The 17,501-nt window shown below is 39.0% G+C and overlaps 1 protein-coding gene across 5 annotated transcripts in view; it reads left to right on the plus strand.

Annotated features, from left to right (window-relative positions):
• TENT4A (terminal nucleotidyltransferase 4A) overlaps positions 1-17,501 on the plus strand; it is a 62,392-nt gene that overhangs the window by 24,001 nt on the left and 20,890 nt on the right. For all 5 annotated transcript variants that reach the window (XM_049824072.1, XM_049824073.1, XM_049824074.1 and 2 more), the window contains exons 8-10: positions 4,531-4,657; positions 12,451-12,551; positions 12,813-12,985. In XM_049824072.1, coding sequence (XP_049680029.1) covers positions 4,531-4,657; positions 12,451-12,551; positions 12,813-12,985 — 401 coding nt within the window. The remainder of the gene's footprint in view (positions 1-4,530; positions 4,658-12,450; positions 12,552-12,812; positions 12,986-17,501) is intronic.

The following is a 17,501-nucleotide window of genomic DNA, read 5'->3' on the forward strand; positions in this document are numbered from 1 at the left end:
TTATTGCTTGTGTCCCAGTACAAAAGACTTTTCCAGGGGTTCAGGTTCTTGCCCACAGTTGACAAGTTATCATCTCTGCTTGATTAGTTTGTGGTCAGATCCACTCAGTTTCTAACTCCATGAGGGTCAGTGCCAGTGCTGTGGAGGAGATTGGAACAAGTATTTTGGTAAAGAGTGGACACAGATGTTTCTTGACTTAAGTTAGCATTAGCTGCTGTAAAGTTTTTTTTCCTCAAACCTGTTTTTGCAATGTATGCACAAGTTTTTAATCTTTTTTTTTGTGATCCTTTTTAGCCTGATCACAGCTTTCTCTAAAATTCTGGTTGAACCTTGGAAGAAGAGTTCCAAAGATGACTTCTTAATCCAGAAATCAGATAGAAAAATATAGGGATGAAAAAAAGCCTTAAAATTTCTCAAGATTATCTAAGTAGTGTAAAAGTCCCTCCTATGAGTGTATGCAGTAGTTCAGCAACAGGATGCTGAAAGGTGTAACTCATAAGAATATCTTTAGACAGTCTTGTAGAGGACAGGATTAAGTTCAGTGGGATTAGTTTTTTAAGTTGGAGGAACTGTTTTTTCTTCAGTGAGAAATGGTGATGTCTGGCTAACAGATAAGTGATGTCATCAGAAGGATATGATACCTCAATTCTACCTGCTCAGTACCTTCTGTTAGTTCCTAGATTTGGAAGGGACAGCATCAACCTGTTGTGTTGCTGTTTTGATCATAGCGGGTTTTATTCTCCTGGGTCCTAGGACAGGGTAATGAGATGAAAATCTTTCCCTTAGCATCATCCAAAGGGAGTTCCTATAAACACCTTGTAGCTGCCACCATTTCAGTTTCTCAAAGCAGTTGTCCTTTCTTTGATGTGTAAAAAGTGAAAGCAATAATTTAGGACAACTGCAAAGCCAGGCACTCGGAAGTCTGTTAACAGGAACATGGTGGAGCAGGGTAGATGATACTGTCCTAGAAGAGGCTTGTGCAGAGTTGGTCTAGCAGTATCCTGTCTTGGAAGACATGACTCTAGTTGCAGGTGACAAATCTTTTAGTCTGTGGTTGTAAAACAACTTAGCATTTATTCAGCAGCTTGTTAAGGAAGCTTATTATTTTATGCCTTTGTGAATCAGGTGATTACCAAAGTCCTTCAGTCATTTCTGATGCTCAGAACAGGATTGATTTTGATCTTTGTTCAGATTGGTAGTGGCAAGAGTAGCTAAATCATGGTTTAAGACTTGGAGTTCCTCCTGTGCTGCTCCCTTAATGAGATAGGTTGTTCTTCATTCTGAGTTGCTATAGGCACTAACAAAAGTTCTAAACTTTAAATTCAGTGCATTTTCTTTGAAAAGAGACTCTTTAACTTGCAGGACTAATTATGCTTCATGGTGCTTGCTTCTGCATCTTGATAGGTCACAGATAGAGGAAGTAATTAGATTTGAGATTGGCAACAACTATTGGGATTATCTGTTCTAGCCTTAGTGGCTGCCCAAAGTTATTCATTGCAGCTTTTCAATATATGTTATTTGTCATTAGAACATGCAAATATATGTGTGTGTATATAAAATATATGCATTTATAAAAATACACAAATAGATTGAAGTTAGCATCTGAAAAAAACCCTTTGATGCTGAATATTGCAAAAAGGTACTTACTAGATAACAGATTAACATAAATGGATCTGCTTCAGTCCTAGCTCGTGGTCTTACCTTTACCTTTTCAGGCCATGTTCTTAAAACTGCTTCAGGTAATGGAAGGCTACCTGACAGAGTGGTAATGCTGATAGTGAGTGGAAATCTTAGACATGCTCCTTTAGAGAGAAAGTATGAGGATTGAATTATACATGAAATCACACACCATTGTTACCTACTAATGTACATATGAGGATTGAAGTCTATATGTTTTTTAAAGAGTGAGAGCATACGGGTTACGTGCTTTTGCTGATCAGTCTGTAGATTGTGATGGAAGAAGGATGCTCAGTCAGGTATATAAGACATGATCTGCTAATGAGAACAATCTCTTAGAAGAAAATCTATTTGGGACAGCAAATGCAAATATGTGATCTTCTGGCTGCTTTAATACGTTCCTTTCTGTTTTGGGTAGGGCCACTTCTACACAGACTTGACTGGTACACTTCACAGTAGCTCACGTAGTAGCTTTGGCTTCCATACCTGCTTTTCAGCTGCAGTGCAAGTCAGAAGCTCTGCAGACTGTATAATTGAATAAGATGTATTTATTCAGACGTTTTTATGAACTAATTACAGGTGCAGAATGAGGCAATCCAGGAACCTAGGCATGCTATGGCATGAGCTATCCTGCCTCTGTTCCCAAATCTGCTTCAATCAAGACTCATACACAACTTCGTTGGTGGTTTAAACTAAACTGCCTGAGTTTGCCGTAAGTGGATTAGGGAAGGCTTATGATTTCTTTTGGTGGCACAACAGTGGAGGTGGCAACAACTGATGAAAGGAGTAACCAACAGTTTATAGCAGCAGTGTCTTCATTTTGGTGTAACTCCATGCAGGGTGCATATCAAATGTAACTGCCTTAGCACCAGATTACACTAAACTAATGCAATTTGTTTGAGTGCATATTCTTAATTTACGTGAATTTATAGAATCATTTATGTTGAAAAAAGAGCCTTAAGATCATTGAGACCAACTGTAGATGGACTTGAATTTAGTGGTAGGTGCAATTGTGTGTGTTTAGCCACTTGTATATATTCCATTTCTATATTGCTTCCCAATTGAATTCTCTTTTGTATATTTGTTTAGCATGTCATTATGTGGAAGGTGGCATTGCTGCAGGACACAACAATGTGTCCTGCCCCTGGGAAACGTGTACTGAATTAATAATTGTTTTTCTAGTAGAATTAACATTTTTGTGTTCTGATTTCTTGACCACTGAAATAGCTTGGTCTCTATTCAGCTGCCTTTGGACTAAGTCCTTTGTGAAGTCCTCTGCTACTTTGTAGTGCAGCTCTGAACTTAATTACAATGTGTTTCTTCCTAGATTCACTGTCCTAGGCCCACATTGGTCTCTGCTTCTACTTCAGGATAGAGTCCAATTGCAAATATGCCATTTAGAGAGGCTTCTGTAATTTTGAGCCTAGTAGCTGTGGGATACTGCAGTGGTGCATTCAGAACAAGATACTCAGTTACTTCAGTGAACAGGAAGTATTTCTTGATCAGTTTTTATTTGACCATGCTGAAGAAATTCTCTGTTCCCAAAATGCTCTTATGTTCCCAGTCTGTTTTCATTGATTATGTTTTTCTGTTAAAGCGGCATTATGGTTGGAGAATCTTGAAGGACTAAAACATGTTGTCAAGTAGTAACGCCAAGGCTGGTTTTTCCCCTGGATGGCAGACCTCAGCATGTTTGTCTATAACAGCTTGCTGGACAAAATACTTTAGCGAGTGAAGGGTTCCTCTAAAGTCAGATTTAGCCTCATTGGATTCAGTCCTCCAAAGGATAGATTCTGTCCTTTACCCACCAATTTTCAGAGCAGATTTTTCATTAAAACCTGCTCATAGGCCCTGATCTGATTTTTCAAGCTTAAAATAAGTGTGTTTGGTGGTTCATCCCTTTCCAGTGTTCTCACAGCATTTAAAGCATCATTCTGAAGAAGGGAACCTTTTACTGTAAGCAGCTTTCTACCCTCTTGAGATCTAGTTGCTATTTTAGACATGCAATTTGAAGGAAGTTTTCTTTGTTTCTTAAATTGAGTGGTGACAGTGAAACTTTGGTGTCTGGTGCCAAATAAATCTACGAAAAACCCCCAAATGTTTCTTCTTGCTAGTAATAGCAAGATCTTTATAGATGTCAAATGGGAGACCAATGCTTGTACATTGTCCCTGATACAGAAGCTTTAGCGTGTTCTTAACTTCTGCAGTTCCACACATGTGGCACTGGATTTGGAAAGAGTTCTGTTATAAATGTCACTCATGCTTAAAAAGAGGCAGTCAAGAAGTGCCACTAACTTGATCAAAAAAACAATGCTGTACAAACTTCTGGAATCCTCTATGATAGAGTTTGACAAACTGGTTTATCCTGTGGTGATAAGTAATCTGTATGAGCTCATTTATTAATCTGTAGTTTTGATAAGGTTAAGTAGGGGTTGATGTAAGTATGCCTGGCCCTATGAAGATAATGTGGTTGCACAAGTGGAATTTTAAGCTGAATTTGGCCTGCAGAAACTCTACTGGTAAGTGAGACATGATGCTTTAAGCTTGGTAGGTTCCCTCTTAAGACATCTGTAAGAGCTTTAAGCTGATCTCTATTCTCTGTTTCTTTCAGGAGCTGGTACATCGGTATTTTATAAGCGGTAAATTGAATGCATTATGTTAAGTGTCATTCCTAAGATTAGCTTCTTTTATTGAGATAGGCACACCTAAGTTGTTCCTGATATGAGTAGGATGGGCTAACCAATTTAAACAGAGTTAAGCTGTATTGTTAAGGCTTCTGAGCTTTAAGTATGAATAATTTTCTGGTTACTGATATTAAAAAAAGATGATCTGATGACTGTCACATTATTTCAGGAAACGACGTTGGCAGAAGTTCTTACGGTGCCATGCAAGTGAAACAAGTTTTTGATTATGCCTACATTGTTCTTAGCCATGCAGTATCACCACTTGCAAGATCATATCCAAATAGAGATTCTGAGAGGTAATTAGTCCACTTTTTGACTATGCGTTTGTCTGTGTAATCAATTAGGAATGTTTGGGTCTAAATCAATAAAAGGAATATTGTTATTTATTGTTTAACTGCAGCTGTATTGAAATCTGCCCAGAAATTTAGGCTGCCCAGTGGTATGAGAGTGTAATACCTCGCTGTGCAGCACTGAAATGAAGACAGCATGACAAAACCCAGGATGAGTCCAATGTGAGGTTCTCTTAGTGTGGAAGGGAGCCAGAAGATAAGTGGTCTTCCCTCAAACATTCCGCTTAAAGTATTTCAAAGGAAGGTCTGCTGGTTTAATGTTTGGTATGATGTATGTCTGTACTATGGCAAAAAGAAATGTGTGTGATCAGACTGCTTGTTTAGACACAAAACTAGACAACAAGGCTAGAAATTTCTCTAGTTCTTTAATACATAAATACATCCAATAAACTGTTTTAAAAGGCTTGATATATAATTAAGCTACGAAAAGAATCAGTTCAGTTTGGCTGTAATGTCAGAACTGCCATTAAAAGTAGCGTAGTTCTAGATGTGTCATTTTTAATGCAGTTCTTAATGTCTCATAGAAACACTGTACGGCTAGTACTTTCCCAGCTCTGACCTTTGCAAGTTTTCTGTTTTTTGAAAAGGGGAGGAGAAAGAAAATGAAGACATGTCCGATATGTTGTATTTTCATTCATGTATCTGCTCTAGCATCTGTTATTCTAAACCTCAGTACAAATTGGGGCTAGATCAGAGGATGTCTCTTCCTTGAGAGTTCCCTAGAATCCCAATGGCTTTGAGCTTCCCAGCTAATTGCGGGGGTGGGTGGCTGTAACAAGTCACATAAACTATCTAGATAAAATTTCAAACTCTAGTCAAGCTATTAACTTTCAGCATTAATGTCATTGGAAGGTGAAATAGTTCTCCTATAGTAAGTTTACCACAAAGTGGATGCAGTCTTTCACTTGTGGATTTACAACTGACAGTATTTTAATAGCAGGTTTTCTGTGGTGTTAAATTCACAGAGGTTGAGACCGCACTTGTGCCTGTGATGGAGGTATAGGAAGAATGGTACATAGTGTTACACACTGACATTTGAGACTGCTGTTTTACAATGGATTAAAGGTGTATCTGTTAAATGTGTATTGGCTGACAATTCTTGTTGCTGAATGAAACTTTATTCTTACATAAGTATAGATAAAACAACTTGGGGATTCCTGAAATCTTGCTTGTGTCTTGGGTACAGGCCTTCATTAACTTCTCCGTGGTTCTCCAATGGATATAGTTGTTCTCTTATGAGGCACCTGTATTTATTACAGACAGCAAAAAGTATATTTGTAGATGCATTTAATGCTAAAACCAGGACACAGCCTCAGATGTCATCAGTATGTGCACTTCACATGTACACTTATTGTATTTGGGAAAATGTTTGAATTTTGTCACAACTTCAAACCTGGGGAGAAGTCCCTGCAGCAGTGTTCAGGTATCATACATCTGACCTGTCTTTCTGCTAGTTCTGGGCTAACTGTGCCAGTGATGATGAGTTCTGAGACTCAGACATGCCAGTGGCTTGCCATTTTGTCAAAGGGAGTGGTGTGGCAAAAGGAACAGCATTCAACAAAGTCCTGTATGCAAGTAATTCCCCTAGCACCAGTCTTGTCAATGCCAAAGGACCTGTAGGTGGATGATGAGCTGTTTGGTAGCAAGTTTGTTGCAGACCCTCAACAGCAGTCCATATTCAGTCTCATTTTTTTAGTTAAACCTGATGTGCCTGGGCAATCTAGGTGTATTTCAGATCCTTCTTCTACCCGTTAGGCAGAATGGTCCAGACTGTGCGCAGACTTTTCTGGTGGCCTGACTTAAAGCCTTAGCCGTCCAGGAGCCCTTTGTCCTGATCAATCTTTTTCCTTCTTTTAGGCTTATTGGTAGTGGGTTAAACTGTAAACAATGGGCTCCGTTTAAGAGCAATGACTAGCTATGTGACATTCTACTAGAAGGATCAACAGAGACTAAATGAAGAGCACTTGAAAGGGTAGGAACTTGCAGGAGGCTGAACTCCCCAGGCTGACTTGAGTTTATTAATTTTTTTTTCATAAATGGGGCTAGCTTTCCCCTAAGTAGAACAGTTTGTTCTTGAACTACCTAGTGTGTTTGAATTCATATCAGCTTTTTCCAGGGAAAATTTCGTGTACAGAGTCCTATTTTGTAGATGACAATCTCAGATTTCAAATCTTTCTGGGCGATTGTTGTTACTGCTCTTTTTCAGGGTCAGTCCAACTCAAAGGAGCACAAGCCTAAGTTAATCTAAGGCTTTCTAGCCAGCTGCTGCTTCTGATATTCCCAGTGTGAAAAAGAGTCAGATTTTGGACCTTCAGCATAGGCCTTTTTCTTTTCCATGTTCTGTAGTAACAAATCCCACAGAATAATAAGGGGTGGACTCAACTCTTACCAGCATCTTCATTCAAGCTTCCAAATATAACATCTGGAGTGTAGTGAGGGTTGAAAGCTATCTCCTGAGTGGAGACAGTAGTCAGCTGAGTCCTGAAGGTAATTCTTACAGCTACAGATATTACCCTAACACTGTTTAGTCCCCAGTCTCTCTTACCCATCCTCTTTCAAGAACAGCTCAGGAAAGGTTAGTAGACAGTTCAGTATATTTTGTTAGAGCAAACAGATCCCCGTTATCTTGGAAGGAGGGATTTTCCTAGTAGAAAAAGGAGGAGACTGATCTATTTTGAATCTGCATGACTTGTATGCAAGGTAACGTTTGGTGTTGTGACTTCAGCCAAGATGATCGAAAATAACAATTGTTTTCTTAATATTTGGGCCTTTGGGGACATAAGTCTAGCTGTAAAATATATTTATGGACAGGATAGCTCCTGCTTAAGGGTCAGTGTCAGTATGTGCTTTGAACAGCTTTGGCCATAGCCTGTCACTAGAGAAGAGTGTGTCATCTTAAGTGAGCCAACTAAAGAAGTCTGTAAGGAGTGATATTTTCATAGAATCATGGAAAGGAAAGGAAAAGACCTTTAAGATCGAGTCCAACCATTAACCTAACACTGCCAAGTCCACTGCTAAACCATGTCCCTAAGCATCACGTCTGTATGTTTTTTAGATCCCTCCAGGGATGGTGACTCAACCACATCCCTGGTCAGCCTGTTCCAGTGCCTGATAACCATTTCGGTGAAGAAATTTTTCCTAATATCCAACCTAAATGTCCTTTGGTGCAACTTGAGGACATTTCCTCTTGTCCTATTGCTTCTTACTTGGGAGAAGAGACTGACCCCCACCTCACTACAACCTCCTTTCAAATAGTTGTAGAGAGTGATAATGTCTCCCCTCAGCCTCCTTTTCTCCAGGTTAAACAACCCCAGTTCCCTCAGTTGTTCCTCCTAAGACTTGTTCAGGAGACCTTTCACCAGTTTTGTTGCTCTTCTTTGGATACAAAGTTTCAAGCTAGTGACCATTTTCCCAGTTTTATTCTGTTTCTTGATAAACCACAGGAAACCTTAGCAAATGTTTGGCAACAAGCTCTTGCTCATTGATTCATGTTCATTGAAATAGTGGGCTATTTGTTACTGCCCTGTCCATGGTTTCTTTATTAAGGTGCAATTTCACATTATACCTTGTCTAGCCTAACTATCTGTGGGCTATCTCCTGTCAGCTGCCCTTTTTCTTCCTTCCTCAGTCTGTATATTCCTGACTCTTGCCTTGGATAAGATCTAGTGATCCTGCAGTCAGAAGGTGAGTCAGATGAACTCTCTGATCTGACTGAAAGCAAATACATCAACACTCCTGTCATATCAAGAATTTGATCCAGCTTGTGGCTGCATGATGGGCAGATCAGAAGGAAGAGAAGCAGCAGGAGTTCATGTTTGGGGGAAGTTGGAGAGGGTGGTACTGTACCATTTGACAGCCATAAGTTATGCCGATCTGGATGTGACAAAGATGCATCCTTAGGTTAATATTTATGTCTCTAGGTCAGGATGTTGGCTTGCATATTGACCTGTTGCATGGTTCGCATATGAATGTGTGCTCAGTCTGCATCTCTAAACAGCAGAGTAGCCACATTTGAGAGGCAGATGAGTTCATAATGAAATGGGCAATGGAAGATTAGTTCTGCTGTGATGTGCCCTTCCAGTATAACTGAGACTTTTGAAACCTTCAGTTCCTAAAATTTGCAGATTGGCAACAGGTTCCTCCTTATGAGTGCCAGACATGTGCAGGTGGATGAGGGGAAGGGACTGTCATGCCAACAGGCCAGAGTTCAGAGTTTGAAGAAGCCTTGGCAGGGTTTTGCTGCTGCATGTCTGCAGTTGTCATTTATAGGTGATAATCTTCAAAATATACAGTGATCTTTCCATCTCTGTGCTTGAAAGCTGTTTGGTCTCTTCCTAGTGTACAGTTCAACTGATCTAACTGCTGACAGGTCTGTATGTTAGGTTTGGGTTGCCCCTCGTTGGCAAGGATAGTCCTGGGAGCTCTAGGAGCTGTCAAAGGGAATGTTAAATTTGCCTGCTAGATGTGCTGACGCAGCAGAAACATGCTGTCTGAAACAGTCCTTCCTTTGCTTCACATCTTAAATGGTGGGTGTCTGTCACTAGAATGCAGGCTGTCTCTTAAAGAGGTGTCAGTAGTATCAGCTTTTCCTATACAGAGTATTTGTCTGGGTAAAGGTTTTTATTTTTGTTTTTTTATCCTCATGCTCAAGCAGAACCTTCTCAGGTCAGGTGCTCCTTAGTCTGCTTTTAGATTATATTGCCCTTTTAATACCAGGGGGATATTTCATAAGTTCAGTTAAGGCCTACCAAACAGTTATTTTGGCTGTTCTTTCACAGACTTGATGTTTTTTTTCCTGCTCTGGTACTCATTCATGTGGAGCTTGGCTGGAGCTTTAGATATTTGATTTTGCTGAATCTTACGTCAGAAATCTGAGCCTTTTGAGAGTGATCTTAAGATTTATTTGCACTGTAGTTGTGCTATAATGACAGCTAGAAAGTGTCCTGGTGAACTGAGGGCTTGCAGTGTGTAAAAAGAGGAACTTCTAAGCTCCTATCATAAAATAAATCAGCTATGTAATTAGCTTGTTCCTGGTTTTACTATATGGTGATATTAAGGAAAAAACCTTAAAGGGTTATCTTTCATAGGAGAGCTGTCTAATTTTATTAACCAGTTAACTGGCTTTTTCCATGTCTTCCAAACAAGCATCATTGAAGAATTGTGGGAACGTCTTATATTTGTAGAAATTCTGGCCTCAGCCAAAAAGAAACCCCAAAGCGTGGGACTTCCTCATACTAAAGGCAGGGCACATTAATAGTATTTTGTTCCTAAGCATTGTCAATGTTGAAAACAGATATAAGCACAATTTTTAAATGTTTATTTTAAATTGTTCTCTGACCCCGTGGATGTGCTTGAGTCATATACATACAAAATGGTGTTCTCTGCGAGCAGTATCTAGTCTGATCATGCTTCTTTCTTTGCTGCTATGTTTACATATATGGCAGTATAGCCTTAATCACCTTTCAGTTTCTGATGTCTCATAATGTTTTTAATTTTGGTGTACAAGCAATGTAGCATAGATCTGCCTTTGAACTCCTGACCTGATAATTTAGTGGATTTCTCCCCCCCCCCCCCCCCCCCCCCCCCCCGCTTTCTACCAAGAATGAGAGTGTGGGGCTTTGATCTCTATTCTCTGTGAAAGGATCTAGTGAGAGAAGAGATTCCCAGGTTCTGTATGTGCAACTCTGCCATAACTGTTGGTGTAGCAGTAGTTTCTTCCTTTACACCTATTTGATAGCAGGCATTTTTGGTATATCAGTCACCCAGGCTGATAAAAATACCATCCTACATAATTCATTTTCCTTCTGGTCTTTGAAGGCATGACTACTGATTGATTTGCTTCTGGAAAAGTACTCCAAGAAGCTTCAGACTTGACAAATTCCTTCTCCGTAAGAGCTTCTGTTACTCATTCTGTGTTCATTTTCTGGTTCTAAGACCACAGCTAGCAGTAGTTGTGAAGTTTGTGTTATCCTGGAGTAAAAGCTCAAATCTTTCTGAAGGCATTCTTAGATTAAACTTTTTAGCTGCAAGATCTCCTTCTGTGTTCTAGTGCTGAAGAGACCCAGCATGTGTATGAGTCCTATACTGGCATTGCTGTCTTGGAAACTGCAACTTCAGGGCCACAGCTGATTCTCTGCAGTATTGGTCATCCCTGTGTTCATTCTGTCTCCTCTGGCTTAACCTCCTTTTTGGGATTGAGAAACCAAAACTGCATCGAGTATTTAAAATGCTGTTACGTGATGGGAGTGTACATTGACAAAATACTATTCTCTGTTTTATTTGTTCCTTTCTTAATGTGCTCTACTTAACTATTGAACTGTGGTTTCCAAAGAATTACCTATTATAACCCAGATCTTTAGTTGCTGAGTGGTGACAATTGCACTTTTAATTCTGCATGTAAAATTCAAGATTTTATTTTCCAACATGCGTCATTTTGTCCACATTACATAAATAGAATGATGGATGACATTCATTCTGTCTGAGGCCCTTCTGCACTATTGGACTTGTAACTTAGATGATATTATTTGGTTCAATGTTTGCTTAAAATGCTGGACTGCCTTTTTCAGTACTAACACACTGACATGTCTTTGAAGTTGGAAGACCAAACATGGAACGTGTGGTATTTGGTCTTGCATGAAATAGTAATCCGTAAGCTAGTAGGGGAATTATTGCTCCTTTTTAAAGTGTTACTATGAAATGACCTAATAAAGGTAGTCTAAATACCTTCATGTATGTCTTCCCTTCCCATTATACACCTAAACCAAAAGAAAATTCCAGTACAGGTACAATGTACCTTTATGATGTGAAATACAAAATAAGCTTTATTGTAACCATTGAAGATTTTCAAAACTAAAATAATTTGCTTTCTCCAAGATGATAACTTTTCACAGCCCATATTTGTACAATAGTCAGTCCTTCATATATCTTGAGTGTGGAGTTTATAGTTAGTGTTTCAGCCACTAGTCCCTGATGAGAGGAAAGCTTGAAGGTTTAGCTCTTAAACAAGGACACAACTCCTGCTCAAGAAGCAGTACAATTCAAGTAGCTGGATGTTGGGAAGGTATGTTGGAAAAATATTACTTTGTACTTGTTGGTAACTGGTCACTGTTCACCGGGACCAGGTAGACTGTTTCTCTGAATTACTTACTGTTATGAATTTATTTGAATTCTAACTTATTCTGGTTTTGGAGCCAGTCTGTTTCTTGTTTCCACTACCTCACGATCCATGGTACTTCCTTTATAATTGTGGGATCTTACACTTTTTAAGTTGTCTTGTAAATCTGTAAGCAAGGGCTAGTGAAGATCTCTGTCTTCAGTGTGAAAGTCAGCCTGGGGGCTGGGATATTAATGTCTTCAGTGCATCCCATAACTGTTGAAATCCAGATTCTGTGGAAAAATATTTTCTGTATGGAGAAATGCAAGAACCTGGAAATTGCTTTTATCAAGCATGCTGGTATTTGCATGTACATTCTTGATAATTAAGAAGCACTCCATTTAGAAACACAGAGTAAAAATCTTACAGTGTTTGCATGTTAGTATGGTAAAAGATAAGTAATACACTAATTTAAAAATTGTGATGCTTCAGTGGATTAAATAGTATGCTAAGGAAATGAAAGTTCAAAAGGATTCTTTGGTTAGGGATATCTTAAACTGACTTGTAGCATAATTTGATTGCTGGTTGAAATGCTTGCAAATATGTAACAGTCTTTGTTTAATACTTAACTGAAAAATTTTTTTAGCACATTAGGTAGAATCATCAAAGTGACCCAAGAAGTGATTGACTACAGGGCCTGGATTAAAAAGAAGTGGGGGAGCAAAATTAATTTATCACCTGAACTTGGTAGGTATAGCAGGAATCTTTGAAACCAACTTAAATTTTTTTCTTGAATTTGATGTAATTCGAAATACTTATGCCTTGAAATTAATCACTTTCAGAAATGTAGGAAAAAAATAAAAGGAATTTGTAACTTTCTAACCCAAGACTAGTTTTCTCTGAGCCTGTTTTTCAATTAGCTTGTTAAACTGCAGCTCTTCTTAGACTTCAAGGCCCATGTGTTTGTATTCTGTGCTCTTAAATGATACTTATGTTTTCTGTTAACAGATAATAGGTTGAAAATGAGAGACCAGATAGCTCCGTGCAATGGAGAACAGCAACAGAACAGAGACTCTGAACCATCTTACAACCAACGCTTGGCTTTGTCATTGGCTAGTACACAACAGTTATCCTCTGGCTCATCTGCCTCTTCTGTATCATCACTCTCCGGCAGTGACATTGTAAGCTTTTTCTTTTCATGGGTTAAACTAATAAGAGGCAGAGTTTGTCATACTCTTCAAAGCCTCAACAGCAGTTAATGTGATACTATCCCTAAGCTGCTACAGCAAATTAATAGCTTCCCCTGCTCAGAAAAATTACTGAAATCAAATATTTTTTCATTAAATTAAATGGGTCTTAATTCCATCCTAAATCTTTGGTACTCTTTGTGGTAGTAGTTAGATGTAATAAAATATAAAAACCCAAGTTAACAGTAGCTACTTAAGTAGAAGAATAGAAACATATCTTCATAAATCTTCCCATCAAGCAAAATCTCCCATTGTCAAATTCTGATCCCCCATTGTCAAATTCTGGTCCTCCCCCCTCCCCCCCAAATTGAACATGGAACGTCATATTGTGCTGTGAAGGTGAATAATTTTCCTTACTATTTTCAGCTAAGCAGCAGTCAGTTCATGTTTTAATGGTAATGGGGCCCTCGTATGTTTAAAGTCCTTGCTGTCAGCTTCCTTGTTTGGAAGTGCAGTTTGAAAGTAATTGCTGGGCTTTATTGTAATTTCCTGGAAGAGGAGGCTGTAGTCTCTTTAGGTATGTTCCCAGACTCTTAAGATTCTATAAGGTGTTTTTGTTTTGGTATTGAGTTAAATCGACATGAAATTGGGCAACGCAAATTATAAAGCATAAAACTGCATTGCATGGCAAGAGGTGCTCATTATAAATCTAGTGAAGCATTGTGTGCTAGGTAGAGGTATTGACTGGAACAAGATGTAATAACCAGTTGACTACAATAGTGAATAACTGGATGAGGCCAAGAGAGGTCCAAGTACCTGTTTCTTGACTGCTTTCAAAAACTAGTCAAATATGGAATTAAAAGTTGGGAATTGTCCCTCATTAATTTTTGATTGAATACAAGCGCTTTCTTTATATGTTCTGGTTGCTTTCTGTAATTCCTTTACATTACTGAATTTCCTGTGTTGAATTGTCTTTTCACTCCACCTTCAGTAAATATGTTAAATGCTTTAGTTGTACCATCTGGCTAATGGAAAAAGAACAGCATGATGCTTGCCAGTGATACTACTAGCCATGCTCCTGGTTTGAGTATGTCAGAAAGATTTTGGTGTAGTAAGTTTTATGAGAAAATCCAAGTATTTGCTTAATGTTGTGCACTCCCAACGTAATGGGTGGTGAGTAGTTATGACCTCCCCTTAGTCCCTTTTTGCCTGGCGTTGAAGATGAAATTTCATTGCCTGATGCCAGAGAAATTAATGAAAAGTTAAAAGGAAGCTCTCAAAAAGAAAGACCTGCAATCAGCTTGGGCATCCACAAAGTAAATGGAAATGCTGCCCTTTTTAACAAAATAAAGCCTTATGCCCATGTGCTTGTGACAGACCCTAGTTTAAGCCCTGGTCATTTATTGGTATTATGTCCTTAGTAGACTGCCAGTATGTTATCTTAATTTGGAATGGAATGGCACGTTTCTGACAAATAACTGATGAGTTCATCCTAATCACACTTGGATATGTGAGGATGAGCAAGTTCTGGTTGAGCAGTCCTGGTTGAGTTGAAGAGGCTATCTGTGGCATGATCTGGTATAATACGATGCCCAGTTTCCAGCAGAGGAACATCAAGCATGTGTGGCAACTGGTATTTGTGCAAAAACTGCTGGTCCACTGCAAATGGGTATGATGCAGTGAACCTGGGTACCAGCTTCAGAACAAGGGAATATGAATATGGCACATCTCATCACTGTAGAGTTATATGTAGTGTTAGCTCTGATCTTGTGGAAGGATTGCTCAGGAATGATTCTGTATTTGTTTAAAGTTAAATCTTCTGAACTTCTCTGATACTGAAGACATGAAAGCAAGGTATAGCTTATAAAGAAAATGCAGGAGACAGGGAGATCCTAGATTGACAGTTTGCTGATCTCTTCCCAAATAATTAAGGTTTTATTTTAATAGCAAAATATTTATCCCTATGATGTCACTGTTAACCTTAAGCACAAGCTCTGTGTCAAGACACTGTTTCTGGAGATGCATTTTGCATGACAGCAGAATATCTTTTGCTGTGTATCAACTACAAGATCCTAGCTGTCAGACTAGAGGGACTTGATAGTGTATTTGCTTTTCAATTTACTGCTAAAGTTTCACTGGTAATAGTGATCAGCTGCACCTTGACCTTTCAGAGATCTGCCTACCAATATAACCAAAGTCAACTTACATATGTTGAGGAAGAGGAAATGGGCTTCTACTGAAGTTAAAGTATTCCAGCCATCCACTCTAGCACGGAGTTAGCTATATTCTGAAGTCATCACATCACTGTACACCAGCCATAAGTCTTGAGGCCTTGTGTATATTCATCAGTATGTCCTGGAAGCAGTATTGGCAGTATATATTAAGTATGCAAGCATTATCAAAGCAGTGCAGTATTGCTTTTAGGGATCCTAGAAATTCTGTTAAACCCTATAGTTTAATAGTTGCTTGTAACAGTAGTTAGTTTACTTGGTTGTAATACAGCATGCTGTATGGTGTTTAAAGATTTGCTTCCTTGAAGTTCTAGCAGCATTACAGATTTTGCCTTGTTCTGTAAATATGGCTTAGCAGCTGAATAGACAAGGCTCCTGGCATCTTGGACTTAACGGGCACTTCAGAGATAGCAATGGTTATAGATTTGTTCCAGCAGCCAGAGAACAGGTGTCAGAATAGAACAATAAAAAAGCAGCAGGTTTTTCTGGAGACTGGATTGGCCTAAACCAGAGATAACACGTAAAGTCAGCCTCTTGACTCTTGTACATACTCAGAAAAAAGGAAGTGTAGGGATATAAGAGCTTAAAGCTACTACCCTGATTTCTTCCCATTCCTGCTACTGCTTTCCTTCCTTCGGGGACCATACTGATGGTAACCTTCTGAAGATGAGAACTTGTGTACCACTGAGGAACAAGAGAACTGCCTCCTTCAAGGACAGCCTTGTCTTTCCCCATATGTTTTAGATGCATATGCTTTTCCTCAGTATACTGCCTCAAATTCAGGAAGATGATTGCTTTCATCTCTGCATGTCCAGGACTAGCTTGCGGGGGAACATAATTCTGGGCCACTGTCTGCGCAGCCCAAAAGCAAGAACTGGATCTAATGAGACTAAATCATAATTTGTACAAGAAGTACCCTTTTATGGGTTTTCCAAGGCAGCAAAGCTATTTGCAAAATGCCTTATGCTAGCACTATCTGGCTGATTAAATTCTAGTTGTGCTGTCTTTCGTAAGTGTGCTAGCAAGCTGTGAAATCTTAGTCACAAAAGAAAGTTTTTGTAAGGACCAGTAAATTTCAGATCAAAGACTGTGTAGAAGAGAAATCTGTCTTCTGGTATCACTAATGTTATTACTGAGATAGCTGTTCAGTTTATGGGTTTGTCTTACTATACATGTCAATACAGAGCTCTGACTCTTCCACTGGCACTTCTGTGTAGTTCCCTGCAAAATACCAAGTACTAAAGTTCCTGCCCTGTTACTTCATCTCTGTGAAGCATATAAATATTAGTGATCAGAAGCAAACTGAGGAACACATAGAAATAAACTTACGGATGCAAGGAATCTGATCATCACAACGTATTTGACTGCACATACATCCTTCTGGATTCTGTTAATTATCAAACATCTATGTAGTAAGTCTTTTCTCAGTGAAGTATTCTGCTGTGCAGGTATTTAAAATGCCATATGCTGCCCTGACAAAAAGGCAGTCTGTATTCTTTACTTACTCATGCCAACAGGTAAGTTGCAAAATGCCACATGTTCCAAAATGATCCAACAAATGCTGAAGTGAATAATGGAAGATGCTTTATAAATATCTTTGCCATCAAGGACAGTGCAAAGCGTGTGAGTTTTTACACTATGGGAGGAAGAGTCATACTGTTCCACAATAGAAAATAAGCCTTTGGCATTAGGAAATCTCACTTTAACCTTCATACTGAGTTAAGTGATTGTTATGAGAATCTGAAACCAGATGAAATGAGCTATGTTTGCCCCCAGCTCTGTGCTTGTTCTGGCTAGTTGCAGATGTCAGTCTGAACTTAAGCAGTGACCAAATTCCTCTTGAAAATACCTTTTTATTCCCCCCTCCCCGCCCCCAGGTGCTTTTTTGTTTTGAACTTGCACTCTGTAACTGGTGACCTGGATTTCTTGTTGCTTAAACATTGCAGAAAGCTGTTTTTTATTAGCTCGAAGTCCTAAAGTAATGCTGGAGAATATCTGCTGCCTGATCAACAGTCTCTGCCAAGTAAAAAATAGTCCTAGGTATGGTTTTGCAGTCTCATTTTCGTCTGGTATAATTCCTGGTGCTAAGTATGCTCCACAGTTTTGAGGCTGTTATGCCAAATAAAGCATAGCATTTTACGTGACAGTGATACCTCCATATCAGTAACAGATGTAATGGCTCATAGGCAAGTTTTAAAGCTCTTTTCTGGATATATAATCTCATATCCAGTCCGGCGCAGAATCTCAAAGTTGTCTGTTAGACGTTTGGATCTAAGAAA

Source organism: Accipiter gentilis, chromosome 20, assembly GCF_929443795.1.
Source record: "Accipiter gentilis chromosome 20, bAccGen1.1, whole genome shotgun sequence".
NCBI classification, from domain to species: domain Eukaryota; kingdom Metazoa; phylum Chordata; class Aves; order Accipitriformes; family Accipitridae; genus Astur; species Astur gentilis.